General features: G+C 35.8%; 1 protein-coding gene across 1 annotated transcript in view; it reads left to right on the top strand.

The window, feature by feature from the left end:
- tspan33b (tetraspanin 33b) overlaps positions 1 to 16,076 on the top strand; it is a 40,105-nt gene extending 24,029 nt beyond the window's left edge. The window contains exons 5-8 of the mRNA XM_059334369.1: positions 3,583 to 3,678; positions 4,088 to 4,216; positions 12,238 to 12,399; positions 15,954 to 16,076. Coding sequence (XP_059190352.1) covers positions 3,583 to 3,678; positions 4,088 to 4,216; positions 12,238 to 12,399; positions 15,954 to 16,022 — 456 coding nt within the window. The 3' untranslated portion in view covers positions 16,023 to 16,076. The remainder of the gene's footprint in view (positions 1 to 3,582; positions 3,679 to 4,087; positions 4,217 to 12,237; positions 12,400 to 15,953) is intronic.
- Positions 16,077 to 16,156: the final 80 nt, after the last annotated feature.

Genomic DNA, 16,156 nt, shown 5'->3' with positions numbered 1-16,156 from the left:
CCAGGGCAAAATACTAACTTAAACTTATATGTTATTGCCACTATATAAATCCAAATGATACCGAAAATATTTTGGCCACACATGACCATCGCAATCCCTTGTAAAAATGAAATATAAAAACAGGAAATTACCCCTTACAAATGCAAAATCAAATATTCCCAAATTACACCTTCAAAATAAAAGTTCTCCGCTTTATCCTACAAAACATCAAAATAAAAGTTCATAATCTAGTGTAACAACATCCCATTGCTACACAGACATGCAAAATCTAATTTCAAATAAAAAACACATCAATGTCATTAATTTACAATAATAATAATATAATAATTTGGTATTGCTGCTGTGTGTGCTGCTGCATCTGTGAGTCTCTTAATTGCTCCTCTCCCTGTAACCTCCCCCACCACACCTGCATGAGATCAGTAATTAAGGGGTCCTTGCTCCTCCTCTCACCAAGTCTCACCACAGTATTGATGTCCTCCACCTATTGATTGACATAATGTCGTACTGTATCATATCATGTTAGCATAAAACAGTTAAGTGTGTTGATTTAGTATACCAACAACAGTGCACTATAGAGACTTGTATATAGTGCATAGTGTATACAATTAGTACAAAGTGTGGAATTGGGATATAAAAAGTGATATTGCATTCTCAGCTTGTTTCAGTTGAATGAGTTTTTGAAGCCTCGAGAGGCACAATTATACAGTATTTAACAAGAAAAACCTAGTTTGGACATAGTCCAAGAAAAAAACATAATTTTGTGTGGATAATTATTTTTTTCTGTTCATTTAGAAAATAATAATCATTTTGCAACCCCTTGTGGGGTTCTAATCAGTGAATAAAAGTTCCTGTGTATGTATAACAACAGGTAATCAACTAAATGACTGCGTAAATGTACATGTCTGTGCATTCTGGTTTATCCGTCTGAGCCCCGTGTACGACCCCAGTGATTGATCTGGAGGCTACGTGGAAGGGAAGAATCCCCCCTCTAGCATGCACTTATCTCTCACGGTTACATCCCACTAGGGCTACACTGAGAATAAAAACACAACAGCCAGCGGTGGCAACGCTCCCTGACATCAGTGTGTGGCGAGGTGCCTGGTGCCTGATGATACCTCTCCTCTCCCTTGTGTTCTCTGTCAGCGCTCGGACTGCCTGCTGCTAAACAGAGCAGTTTAACAACCCTCCCAGCATCCTTCCTCGCTAAATGATTCAAATGCTTCGGCACTTCAAAGTGGAACCAAACGTTCCATTTCAACAGATCCCTTGAAGGAGACTTTGCCACTAATGACATGGGGAGGTGTGACGGTGGGCTCGGAGCCCACGAGCAGAACGCACCACGTGGGAGAGGGGAGGGTGCTGTAAAAATCCGAAAACAATTTAGTAAAAACTACTTCAGGACAAAGAGTCTGGGCTATTTTGATATAGCTCATAGTATTTATCAATATAACCCGTTCGAACGCCGGCTGTAAGAAGAACAATTCCGAGAGCCTTCGGCACACTCACACAAGTTCATTTCAGGCCTAATGAAATTTTAAAGTTCAGCAGCTCATTAGCATACAGTGCTCCTATTAGCATACATTACATCTGAACTCAGCCTGTATAACCATGGCCCTTCTTGTTTTCAGAATTTTAAAGGATGGAGGTATGCATTAAAAACCATTTCAAACACTCTATTTATATAAGATGAGTATAAAATTATGGACAATGAAAGCTAACAACATAAAGTTTGTTTGAATCAACCTCTTCTAGTTTGAAATCCTCATTACACAGTTTTCAAACAAATCAATGTATTTCATTTCTATTTTAATCTGTGTTTTGTTTATTCAGCTCAAGTGGAGCAATGGAAAATTACCACATTATATTAACAAATGGGCAAATTCAAGTAATTATGTACTGCAGCTGAAACAGCGTAAAACCTGTGTGCTCTATGTTTAATATGCATCATGTACATTGATCTCCAAGGCATGAATGATTTTATTATTATCATTACGCTGCACTCCTGCAGCCACACTGCAGCAGTTCCTGCTCTGCTGCCCTCTTATCCAGATTTATCCCACAGGATGTTCATACAATAAAAACAACAGGATGTTATAGAGCACGTGCCCCCCTCGGACATCTTTCATTATTATTTATTTTTACATGGGCAGATACATGAGCATAGAATATTCAATGAAGAGAATAATGCTGCGTATCATAGCCTTTGTAATGTAAAAGCTCATTTGCAACATGTGTCCCCTGATGGCCTTATATAAATATACAAAATATACATTTGCAGTGCAATGGAACACAAATACCATATATACAATTTAGAATAAAGATAAAAGTGAATCAAATCCACAGAAAGTCACCGGATTAACCGTGAATACATGGCTGATCACTCTTGAGGAATGGATTTAACTTAGATTTGACATGATCCCAGATTTGATCCATTTTGAGTTGTGTGAGGATTTCCACAGTTTATCCACAGGAGGTTGCTGAAAAAGCCACTTTGTAATCCTCCATTGATGCAGCCTGAGTAATTAACTGAGCCACAAAACCTGAAAGGTTTCAGCCAGTCACTGAGCATGTTAGGAGGTTAGAGAGACGTGTAGATAAATTCACCTCTGGCAGTTTAATGAAGTTATTAAAACCTGCCAGAATCATTTCAGTAACACTTTCTATGGTGCCCCTGTCTATAATACATTATAAACATACCTGTAATGCTTTATGATTTCTTTAAAACTGTATAATTATAGTCCTAAGCACCCATTAATATTTATAATGCCTTTAAAAAATAACCATAGCACATTATAAAGCATTTTATATTAATTTTAGGGTCAAGTATGGGTCACTCACCGACATTGTTTTTGCAAGCCCATTTCTATAATGCGTTATATATTTTATTTATGATTTCCTATAGGGTTAGGGTTAGCCTACCCCCCTACCTTAACATTATATGCACATTAGAATGAATAATGAGTATGTTAATAATGCATTATAGACACAGGTGTCATAGAAAGTGTTAACAAAAGTGAGTCTGGGGGGTTCTTAGTCTTAATATTACAAAAAAAATGTATATTTACAAGTGTTCTGAACTATAATTATACAGTGCTTATAAGCAGATAATAATGCATTTTCAGTGTGTTTAAAATACAGTAAAAAAAATAAAATTTCTTGTTCATTTAACGCCTGATACAACTAAAGGTAAATTTTTTTGGACAAATATAATGATAACAAAAATAGCTCATAGGAGTTTAATTTAAGAGCCGATATCTAGACATTTCCCATGGTTTTCTTGATAATAACCAAAATCATTATCAAGAAAACCATGGAAAATGTCTAGAAATCAGCTCTGACATTAAACTCTTATCAGGTATTTTTTTATTTTTGGCATTATATTTGTCCAAGCAAATGTACCTTTAGTTGTACAAGGAATTAAATGAACAAGAGAGCAAGGAGAAAACAAGCTTGGTCTAGTAACTTTTTCCATGACTGTATATAATAAACATATAGTGTTAACATTATGTCTTAAGAACATGGCACGATTTTTCATTAAAGCTTCTATTCTGTGTATAACCTCCCATATTTCTCCTCTCTTAGACTCGGGATGCTTTGGGAAAGTTCGTGAAGAAAGCCATCGTGCATTACAGGGATGACCTGGATCTGCAGAACCTGATGGATTACATCCAGAAAGAGGTGCTTTGGCCAATTCCACTTAGATACAGTGGCTGTGGTTATGTCCACAGTTATTCACATCACACAAGTCTTTAAATTGATCACAGCTAGTGGTTTATTGAACACTAAACCAGGAAACCACGACCAGGCACCACAGAGCTGTATGTTATATGTTTGTTATTTTGGCCTGGGTGAGGGATTTCCACATGAGAGGCTACATATTACGTGCAGTTCCTGTACTCTGCAGGTCTCCTCATGTGATATTCTCCTCCATCTGCACACACTGGCACACTCGTGAGCTCGGGTTTTCCCATGGGAGAAGCCCAGACTGGCAGGATGTAAAGTACGGAGCAAGGCCACGTTTCTAAATATAAATCTGTGCTGTGCTCTTCTCTCTCTCTCTCTCCTTCTCTTTCTTTATTTCACTCAGTTCAAATGTTGTGGGTGGAACAACTACACAGACTGGTCCTGGAACCTGTACTTTAATTGTACACATGAGAACCCCAGCACCGAGCGCTGTGCTGTGCCTTACTCCTGTTGCACTCCTGTTCCTGGAGAGGTGCGTGACCCACACTGTATAGACAAAGTGATATAAAAGCTTAATGGAAAACTCCATTTAGATTTAAAAACACTGCTTTGAAAAAACAATTCTGATTTGGTTAAATGCCAGTTAGCAGTATTCGTAAACTATAAAAGAAGAAGTTATTAATTGGGTTCCAAGATGCTCTGTCTAAAAAATGTGTAGTCACCAAGGACACACAGTCTGTTATAGTTTCAAACTTCTGAACCTGAACTCGCCTAAACTTCGCCACATGTGCTGGCTGCAGACACTCGAGAATAATTAGGCAGACTATGGGTCCAATTTGGCCTTCCAGACAACCAATTCAAGGCTGGTCTGAACAGATTATCTCCCCAGCTGATCCTGTAGTGTGGTGAGTTTACAGACATAATCTTAATGATGGAGCAGTCTTCCTGATTTCCAATCTTTAATATCAAAATAACAACTTGAAATTCTCCAGTGTGAAAAAAAAACATGGAGGAACACACCACAAATACAACTTTTGAGTCCTGATTCATGCAGACGAAACCAAAAAGTAAAAAAAAAAATGTTTTCAACTCACCTCTACCTCGCGCTGCAAAATGTAAAAGTCTTCTCAGTAATGACTAAACCCATTCTATAATCATTCATTATTCATTTATCCATTTTGTTCATTTTTTGGTGCAAAACATAGCACACAAGATGACATCAGTCCGTCTCCATGTTTTTTTATTAAGTCATGTTTGATCATGTTTCTATGGGATTCCAAGCCTCAGAATCATTTGGTGTGTATGTGTGTGTGCGTGTGTGTGTGTGTGTTTAAATCTGTCGTTATGTCTGTGTCTTGCACATTTTTAAAATCAGATAAGATTTGAAAATCCTCTCGTGTGCACTGTGCATTAAACATTACAGGCAAGGAAAAAATGTAAAACTAGGTTACTTGCCAAACCTCAGATCTCTGGGTAACATAAGTGAGATGTCAATGTAGATATGCTGATCTGTGCTGTCTACAGAAAAGGAATAGCTTCTGAATAGCTACCTACACTTTACAATTGCAAAGAGCCATCCTGTTCCCTGACCTCTGAACTGTTGCACACATCTCAGATCTGTTCACAGTTTGAAAGAGCTCTGGTGTGTGTGCTCACTGACAGCTCTTCCCCCAGTGGCGGTTCTAGACCAGTTTTACTGTGGGGGCCAAGGAGGGGCCAGTGTTTAATCAGAGGGGCACATTAGCATGAAAAAATGGCAAAGATGATATTTAAGCATTCAAAATCTTTGAATGTCTTGAAAAAGACACAAAATGACCAAAAAAAGACACGAAATGAGAAGATAGAATAACCAAAAAAAAAACCCCACAGAAGACATAAAAATGACAAAAAAAGACACAAAATAACTAAAACAGACACAAAAAAGACACATAAATGACACCAATGTCAAAAAAGACACAAAATAACTAAAAAAGACACAACAGACACAAAATTACCAAAAAAAGACACAAAAAGACACAAAATGACCAAAAAAGACACAAAATGAGAAGATAGAATAACCAAAAAAAACCCCACAGAAGACATAAAAAAACACAAAATAACTAAAACAGACACAAAAAAGACACAAAATAACTAAAACAGACACAAAAAGACACATAAATGACACCAATGACAAAAAACACACAAAATGACTAAAAAAAGACACAAAATAACTAAAAAAGACACAACAGACACAAAATTACCAAAAAAAGACACAAAAAGACACAAAATGACCAAAAAAGACACAAAATGAGAAGATAGAATAACCAAAAAAAACCCCACAGAAGACATAAAAATTACAAAAAATTCACAAAATAACTAAAACAGACACAAAAAAGACACATAAATGACACCAATGACAAAAAAGACACAAAATAACTAAAAAAGACACAACAGACACAAAATTACCAAAAAAAGGACACAAAAAGACACAAAATGACAAAAAAAGACACGAAATAACTAAAACAGACACAAAAAGACACATAAATGACACCAATGACAAAAAAGACACAAAATAACTAAAAAAGACACAACAGACACAAAATTACCAAAAAAAAAGACACAAAATGACCAAAAAAGACACAAAATGAGAAGATAGAATAACCAAAAAAACCCCACAGAAGACATAAAAATCACAAAAAAGACACAAAATAACTAAAACAGACACAAAAAAGACACAAAATAACTAAAACAGACACAAAAAGACACATAAATGACACCAATGACAAAAAAGACACAAAATGACTAAAAAAAGACACAAAATAACTAAAAAAGACACAACAGACACAAAATTACCAAAAAAAGATACAAAAAGACACAAAATGACCAAAAAAGACACAAAATGAGAAGATAGAATAACCCAAAAAAAACCCACAGAAGACATAAAAATGACAAAAAAATTCACAAAATAACTAAAACAGACACAAAAAAGACACATAAATGACACCAATGACAAAAAAGACACAAAATAATAAAAAAGACACAACAGACACAAAATGACCAAAAAAAAGACACAAAAAGACACAAAATGACCAAAAAAGACACAAAATGAGAAGATAGATTAACCAAAAAAACCCCACAGAAGACATAAAAATGACAAAAAAAAGACACAAAATAACTAAAACAGACACAAAAAAGACACATAAATGACACCAATGACAAAAAAAGACACAAAATAACTATAACAGACACAAAATAACTAAAACAGACACAAAAAGACACATAAATGACACCAATGACAAAAGACACAAAATAACTAAAACAGACACAAAAAAGACAAAATAACTAAAACAGACACAAAAAGACACATAAATGACACCAATGACAAAAAAGACACAAAATGACTAAAAAAAGACACAAAATAACTAAAAAAGACACAACAGACACAAAATTACCAAAAAAAGACACAGAATTACCAAAAAAGACACAAAATGAGAAGATAGAATAACCAAAAAAACCCCACAGAAGACATAAAAATGACAAAAAAAGACACAAAATAACTAAAACAGACACAAAGAAGACACAAAATAACTAAAACAGACACAACAGACACAAAATTACCAAAAAAAGGACACAAAAAGACACAAAATGACAAAAAAAGACACAAAATAACTAAAACAGACACAAAAAAGACACATAAATGACAAAAAAAGACACAAAATGACCAAAAAAGACACAAAATGAGAAGATAGAATAACCAAAAAAAACCCACAGAAGACATAAAAAAACACAAAATAACTAAAACAGACACAAAAAAGACACAAAATAACTAAAACAGACACAAAAAGACACATAAATGACACCAATGACAAAAAAGACACAAAATGACTAAAAAAAGACACAAAATAACTAAAAAAGACACAACAGACACAAAATTACCAAAAGAAGACACAAAAAGACACAAAATGACCAAAAAAGACACAAAATGAGAAGATAGAATAACCAAAAAAACCCCCACAGAAGACATAAAAATTACAAAAAATTCACAAAATAACTAAAACAGACACAAAAAAGACACATAAATGACACCAATGACAAAAAAGACACAAAATAACTAAAAAAGACACAACAGACACAAAATTACCAAAAAAAGGACACAAAAAGACACAAAATGACAAAAAAGACACAAAATAACTAAAACAGACACAAAAAAGACACATAAATGACACCAATGACAAAAAAAGACACAAAATAACTAAAACAGACACAAAAAGACACATAAATGACACCAATGACAAAAAAGACACAAAATAACTAAAAAAGACACAACAGACACAAAATTACCAAAAAAAAAGACACAAAAAGACACAAAATGACCAAAAAAGACACAAAATGAGAAGATAGAATAACCAAAAAAAACCCACAGAAGACATAAAAATGACAAAAAAGACACAAAATAACTAAAACAGACACAAAAAAGACACAAAATAATTAAAACAGACACAAAAAGACACATAAATGACACCAATGACAAAAAAGACACAAAATGACTAAAAAAAGACACAAAATAACTAAAAAAGACACAACAGACACAAAATTACCAAAAAAAGATACAAAAAGACACAAAATTACCAAAAAAGACACAAAATGAGAAGATAGAATAACCCAAAAAAAACCCACAGAAGACATAAAAATGACAAAAAAATTCACAAAATAACTAAAACAGACACAAAAAAGACACATAAATGACACCAATGACAAAAAAGACACAAAATAATAAAAAAGACACAACAGACACAAAATTACCAAAAAAAAGACACAAAAAGACACAAAATGACCAAAAAAGACACAAAATGAGAAGATAGATTAACCAAAAAAACCCCACAGAAGACATAAAAATGACAAAAAAAGACACAAAATAACTAAAACAGACACAAAAAAGACACATAAATGACACCAATGACAAAAAAAGACACAAAATAACTATAACAGACACAAAAAAGACACAAAATAACTAAAACAGACACAAAAAGACACATAAATGACACCAATGACAAAAAAAGACACAAAATAACTAAAACAGACACAAAAAAGACAAAATAACTAAAACAGACACAAAAAGACACATAAATGACACCAATGACAAAAAAGACACAAAATGACTAAAAAAAGACACAAAATAACTAAAAAAGACACAACAGACACAAAATTACCAAAAAAAGACACAGAATTACCAAAAAAGACACAAAATGAGAAGATAGAATAACCAAAAAAACCCCACAGAAGACATAAAAATGACAAAAAAAGACACAAAATAACTAAAACAGACACAAAGAAGACACAAAATAACTAAAACAGACACAACAGACACAAAATTACCAAAAAAAGGACACAAAAAGACACAAAATGACCAAAAAAGACACAAAATAACTAAAACAGACACAAAAAAGACACATAAATGACACCAATGACAAAAAAAGACACAAAAAGACACAAAATGACCAAAAAAGACACAAAATGAGAAGATAGATTAACCAAAAAAAACCCCACAGAAGACATAAAAATGACAAAAAAATTCACAAAATAACTAAAACAGACACAAAAAAGACACATAAATGACACCAATGACAAAAAAAGACACAAAATAACTAAAAAAGACACAACAGACACAAAATTACCAAAAAAAAGACACAAAAAGACACAAAATGACCAAAAAAGACACAAAATGAGAAGATAGATTAACCAAAAAAACCCCACAGAAGACATAAAAATGACAAAAAAAGACACAAAATAACTAAAACAGACACAAAAAAGACACATAAATGACACCAATGACAAAAAAAGACACAAAATAACTAAAACAGACACAAAAAAGACACAAAATAACTAAAACAGACACAAAAAGACACATAAATGACACCAATGACAAAAAAAGACACAAAATAACTAAAACAGACACAAAAAAGACAAAATAACTAAAACAGACACAAAGACACATAAATGACACCAATGACAAAAAAGACACAAAATGACTAAAAAAAGACACAAAATAACTAAAAAAGACACAACAGACACAAAATTACAAAAAAAGACACAAAATTACCAAAAAAGACACAAAATGAGAAGATAGAATAACCAAAAAAAACCCACAGAAGACATAAAAATGACAAAAAAAGACACAAAATAACTAAAACAGACACAGAGAAGACACAAAATAACTAAAACAGACACAAAAAGACACATAAATGACACCAATGACAAAAAAGATACAAAATGACAAAAAAAGACACAAAATAACTAAAAAAGACACAACAGACACAAAATTACCAAAAAAAGACACAAAAAAGACACAAAATGACTTACAAAGTCGGGTGGTCTGTAGCGTAGTGGGTTACACAGGCGCCCCATGTGCAGAGGCTACAGTCCTCGCTGCGGCGGAGCCGGGTTCGAATCCGGCCTGAGCTCCCTTTGCCGCATGTCCTCCCCTCTGTCACCCCCTTTCTATCTGTCTCACTATCAATAAAGCCTTGAAAATGGCCAAAAAAATATAAAAAAAAAACAAAACAAAAAAAAACTTACAAAGACATGAAAAGGATTTAAAAAATTGACAAAATAGCCCAATAAGACTCCATAGAGTAAAACTATTATACAATGTTCACATTCTGGGTTTCTTTTGTGTACAATGAGATATTGTTTGAACAAAAAAAAGGTTAGAATTGTTCCATTGTTCATTGTTAAGAATTGGTAATTTTATTATTAATTTGACCCAGGGGCCACAGCAGGGGCCAAAGGCTTCTTCACAGGGGCAGTGGCCCCTGGAGGCCCCCGTGTAGAACCGCCACTGTCTTTCCCAACAGTTAGAGGGACAATTGACCAGTGGAGCTTATTACACAGGATTAAGCGTTGGGGCATCACCTTTACACACAGCTGGCTAACTACAGTCATGAAAAATAGTAATGGAAAAATGTCCCTAACTCCAATATCAACAAAAATTAAGATATTTCTTTTTTCTTTTTCATGTGGAAAAAGAAAAGTAGTAGACTGCTCCTTGAGCTTCTGTATCAAAAGAATGAGCTGGCTGGGGACAGTTAGGGCACTTACTACTGATTGTTTTGGGGCTAAACAGAACAACCTCCTCTCTCAGAGGGCCAACAGAAAGTGTGTCTTAAAATTAAATGGGAATGTCAATTTGTTGATTATAAGGCTTAATGAGTGTAAGCAGTTGTAGTTTTTTAGTTGTTTCAATTATTCACCCACATACACTGACTAACTACTGTTAATGATGAAAGATACAATAAAACAAATATCTTTGAAGTGATTGAGTACAAAACATACACCATTAGTGATCTTTGGATGCTCAAATGGAGCTAGAGTTTCTTGACAATGGCAAACACTATTATTATTGTGACACTGGATAAGTACACAAGTGTCAAAACTGCAGAAGCTATTTATATCTTTGCCTGGAGGCGACATCAACGTGTCTACATCTGCAGGTATAAACTGCTGTTACTATTAGTTCCCTTTCCTCTGGGCGAAATAAGTTCTGATGCGTAAGGCAGGTCTGATAATGACCACTCCCCTGTGGACAATCTGCAGCCTGCATTAATGATTGGTGTGTGACTTTAAGTGTCTTAGTGAGTCAGGAGCCAGCTCCGTGGGGTGATTTGCAAGAAAAAATGACGTAATAATCCAGGTAAAGTCAAGCCAGACACTGCATCACGGCTGAAGCCAACCAGCTGGGGTTTAATGGTCATAGCCAATATTTAGAGCATTGATTTGCTAGAGTCTACAGAATCATGACCAACCTTTGTAGCAGTGTTGCCAATGGGGATTACCCATTAAAAAAACCTTATTCGTGAAGGTTTTATGACACTTTGTCTGCACAGAATCCACACTCACAGCTGCCCGCACATGCATGGCAATTAACTGTGTGCAGATAAGGGTGTATGCTTGCATACACAAAGCAGAATGCCTGTAAAGTGTTCTCATGCATGCATGAATACACACATCTGCACTCGCACAAAGACACATACAAAATGGTTGTCTAACATCAGGGCAGACAAAGCAGCACAGCTTACAGAAGCGCAGCTGACAGACTAACTAAAGAGTGCATGTAGATCCATCACACTAATATTGATTATACATCATGCTACATGGAAAACAGATCACAGCAACCTTTTTCTACATGGGTGAAAAATCAATTAATTAAGCACTTGAGGAGCTGATGCAGTGCTGCAACCTACTGTTCACAGGCTGGAACTGCATGGCTACGCCAGGGATTCAATAGTCTTTCTTGTCACATCAAATGGACATGGTTGTATTGCTCTCTCACTGTTTTATTCCCCCTCATCTTTATTCAAAGTATCTACAGTCAACAGGCCTCTGCAAAACTCTCCCTTGGCTGTCACAACAGTTAATATATTTGTCAATGCACAACAACACAAGACAAGTGAAACAGCAGTCTGTGAAAGCATCTTTTGAATACCATCTTCGGGTGTAATCGACAGGACTAAAAAGAGAAAGGCTCTCATACGCTCATGTTTTCTGTCTCTCTGCCTTTGTCCATCTGGCATGCAGACAGTGATCAACACTATGTGTGGATTTGGTGTTCAAACCCAGAAGTACCTGGAGGCAAACAAGTCAATCTATCCAGTGGGCTGTGCGGACAAAGCAGTGATGTGGATTGAGTCTCATCTGCTGCTGGTGGGGGCTCTTGCCCTGGGTCTCGCCTTGCCTCAGGTAACACCACACACACACTTTCTTAAAGGGATAGTTCTGAAGTGGGGATGTTTGAGGTACTTATCCATAGTCAGTGTGGAATAGACCTGGGCATTGGGGTTGGCGCGTGAGGTTACCCAGAAATTAGAAATTAATACAACCGCAATGCTTTTATTTTGAAGGTGATTTACGTATATCTGAGTTACCCGAGTTACCGAGGTACCTTGTGAATCCACCATAAGAGCAATAACAAACATTCAGAGGTGGGTAGTAACGCGCTACATTTACTTCGTTACAAATACTTGAGTAACTTTTTGGATAAATTGTAATTTTAGGAGTAGCTTTTTTGGACCATACTTTTACTTGAGTATATATTTGAAGAAGGAACGGTACTTTTACGCCGTTCTATTTGGCTACGTGATGGTAGTTACTTTTTTTTGTTGTCATGTTGGTCATAGCCATAGCAGCAGTGAATGCGCACTTTTTAACTGCTCCGGTTCCGCGCCGAACAAGTGTGCTTGGCTATTTTCACAGGAGCAGAACACGAATATTTTACGGAGAAAATGGAAGAACCCACTGAGCATTAAAGTGACATCCCATTCTTAATCCATAGGACTTAATATGATGTCGGTCCACCCTTCGCAACTTATGGCAATATATTGTATCTTTAGTTTGAAGATTGCTGTTTTATATGTTGTTTGCTACTATTTTATACCGTTTGTGTTGCTTTCAAAAATAAATCCGGAGAAAACGCATTACTTGTACTCTTGAGTACTTGAGTAGTCTTTTCACTGCATACTTTTTTACTCTTACTTGAGTAATTATTTTTATGAGTACTTTTACTTTTACTTGAGTAATTATAATCTTAAGTAACAGTACTTTTACTTGACTACATTTTTTGGCTACTCTGCCCACCTCTGCAAACATTATCATTAGCACTTGAGCAAACAAGCACTTTTACTACAGCTAAGACAACAAATATAGCCACTAACATATATGACAGAAGAAAATAAACTTTAACAAACCTTGTGTCCTGTCAGCCAGCACTATAGAAACATTTTTCACACTTTATATCAACTTTATATGAGTTGCGGCGCACTCGTTATTATTTACTGTTCGTTTTTCATTTAACCGTTCCACCTGTTATTTCCTGTCACAACCTTTCAAAATTAAAGCACCCGTTTCACACTGGACGGCACCTTTTCAAGATAAAAGCATCACAACATTGTATATTTTCTAGGTGTTTTACAAACATGAAAAACAAGCTATATGAAACAAAAATACCAATAGGAACCTTGCTAAAGGTAATTTACAGTTGTGTTTAAAATAAATGGAAAAGTGATCTAGTGATTGGAGTATTTACTACTTTTTACTGCTATATTTGATTTACTCCACATTAACAGTCTCATCATAACATGTATTATTAAAAGTAGCAGCTAAAAACCAGATAATTTACTGTATTTTATAAGGCGATTAAATTAATATTGAGCAGAATTTAGTTCAGAATTTTGGTCCGGCCTCAGCAACCTTCGTAGTATTGGTCATGTGGCCCTTTGGGAAAATGAATTGCCCACCCCTGGTGTAGAACCTACAGCAGTCGGTCAGCATGCTCTTAAGTTTGGAGAAGCAGGCGGGGGTAACAACATGGAAGCTAAGCAATGTACCTCTGTGGGCAGGGACAGCAGCAAATCTATATAAGTTTGTGTATATATTTAGAATATTTTCACCGCTTTACCTTGCCATTAGACACTCGGATAGGAAACTAAAGCTGTCATTTTACCTTGACAAATCATAGAAGTTGCTGGTCTACTGCTGCCTCCAAGGGTTAGATTGTGTTTGTGTGAATTTGGTGTTTTAGTTCAGATTCACCTAAATCCCACAACAACAAACAAAAACAGCAGCAGTACACCAACAACTCCAATGTTCTGTAAGGTAAAATTACTGTTTTTGTCAATGAGAACATAGATAATGCTTTCAGTTCCCCCTACGTGAAAAGTGGTGAAAATATCTGAAAATATGGCTTACCCTGTAGCTGATTTGTTTTTTAGGTGGGCCTTTTTCAGGTTGCTAAAATATGTTTTGCTGCTGCCCCGTCAACAGAGGGACATTGCTTTGCTTTCAAGTTTATACTTCTGCCTGCTACAACAAAAAATAAATACCTCAAAAACCCACTTGAAAAAAATTCAAACCTTTCCTTATCCCTTTAATTTAGGCTGTTCACTAATTGGCAACAGTCTTTTGCCATTAGTAACATCAGACAATTCTGGGCTGAAATGTCTCTTGTTTTGTCTTAAATAAGCTCATACACAAACACACACAAGTCAATACAGGAATCAACTAGAGGCTCACTGGATTGAGCGTGTGGCGATCAACATATTGACAGGCTTTGCTCCCTCAAAGACAGGCTTGCAGGTGCATTTGGACGGGGCTGCGAAAAAGTCCAAGCAACACTTCATCAATCAGGACTGTGCACTTGAAGTAACACACGTACAAACATCAATCGGAGAACAAGTTCCCTGCAAAGGTACAGAATGTCTCACATGGAATAACCATGTCTCTGTACAAAAGGAAAAACATTTTTTTTAATAAAAACCCTATTCTAAAAGAAACCAACAGGGTGTAAGGTTAATGTGAGGCTGCTGGGAAAGAACTGATTTAAAATGGAGGGTTATACCTAGATAGCAATAACTAGGCACAATGGGACAATGAATTTTTAACTGCACATTATTCATTTATTACACAGTTCCAGACCAAAAGCTCAAGTTAATGTGCAACCGAGGAAGAAGTGTGCAGGTGATAATGTAAGATTATGTGCCAGAGAAAAAAAAGCATACCCACAATTCCCACCTACTCACTGAGCACCACTGCACAAAACACCTCAAATCCCACAGCATTAAGTACTGTTAATAAGTCAATATGTTAGATTGGCCATGAAATCAGATTAGCACTTATCAAAAGCTGCTTCTAAATTATTAGTGCTTACTTATAAAAATTACGCCTCTACTGGCACGTTGCATTGTGCCACAGCGTGCAGCTTTGCCACTGGATCTTTACCCCGATCTCTCTCGCTCTGATATCAGGCTGATTGGGTCCCCAAAGAATCTGCTAAGAGGGAAGCATGTGAATTACCCATGAGTCCTGTCAAAACAATTGCACAAGTACTCCAGTTTGCTTTGATGTGCAGGAAATCTGATGATGAAGTTCTCTTTTTTTGTCCCTCACATCCTAACTAAACACTATTACTGGATTTGTCTGCATAACAAGCCACATTTAAATCAAACTGTTAATTATTGAAAAGCTCCATTAAAAGCCGTGTTTGCCACTTTATCTGTGATCTCGCTGCGAGAAACACTTTGTGATCAGAGCTTTAGGAAGAGACATGTATGGATTCTTAGAATCCTGTTAATATGAGTAGACAGTAATTTGAAGTTGCACAATCCAAACAGTCTTATTTAATTGTGAAAGGCTTCTGCAGTGTGCCAAATGAGCACAAGGGACCTTGAGATGCTCGGCACAGGCTGTACAGTTACACAGAGTCTGTTCTGTAATCTAAAGTGGCTGCTACTGTCCTCTAGATTGCAGGCATCGTGCTGTCCCAGATCCTGATCTCTCAGATCCAAGATGAGATTACCTCGGTGTTGTGAGAAGGGGCCGACGCAGGGGAAGAGGAGGGAAGAAAAGAACTTACAGTACGTCGCTCGGCTCGTCTGACATGTGCAAGGACATCTTTTTTTACTGCTACTGTTCACTGCGACATTTGAGTACATTTCTCTCAACA

The sequence above is a fragment of the Centropristis striata genome, chromosome 6 (assembly GCF_030273125.1).
Source record: "Centropristis striata isolate RG_2023a ecotype Rhode Island chromosome 6, C.striata_1.0, whole genome shotgun sequence".
Lineage (NCBI taxonomy): Eukaryota > Metazoa > Chordata > Actinopteri > Perciformes > Serranidae > Centropristis > Centropristis striata.
This window is presented reverse-complemented; position numbering and strand designations above follow the sequence as displayed.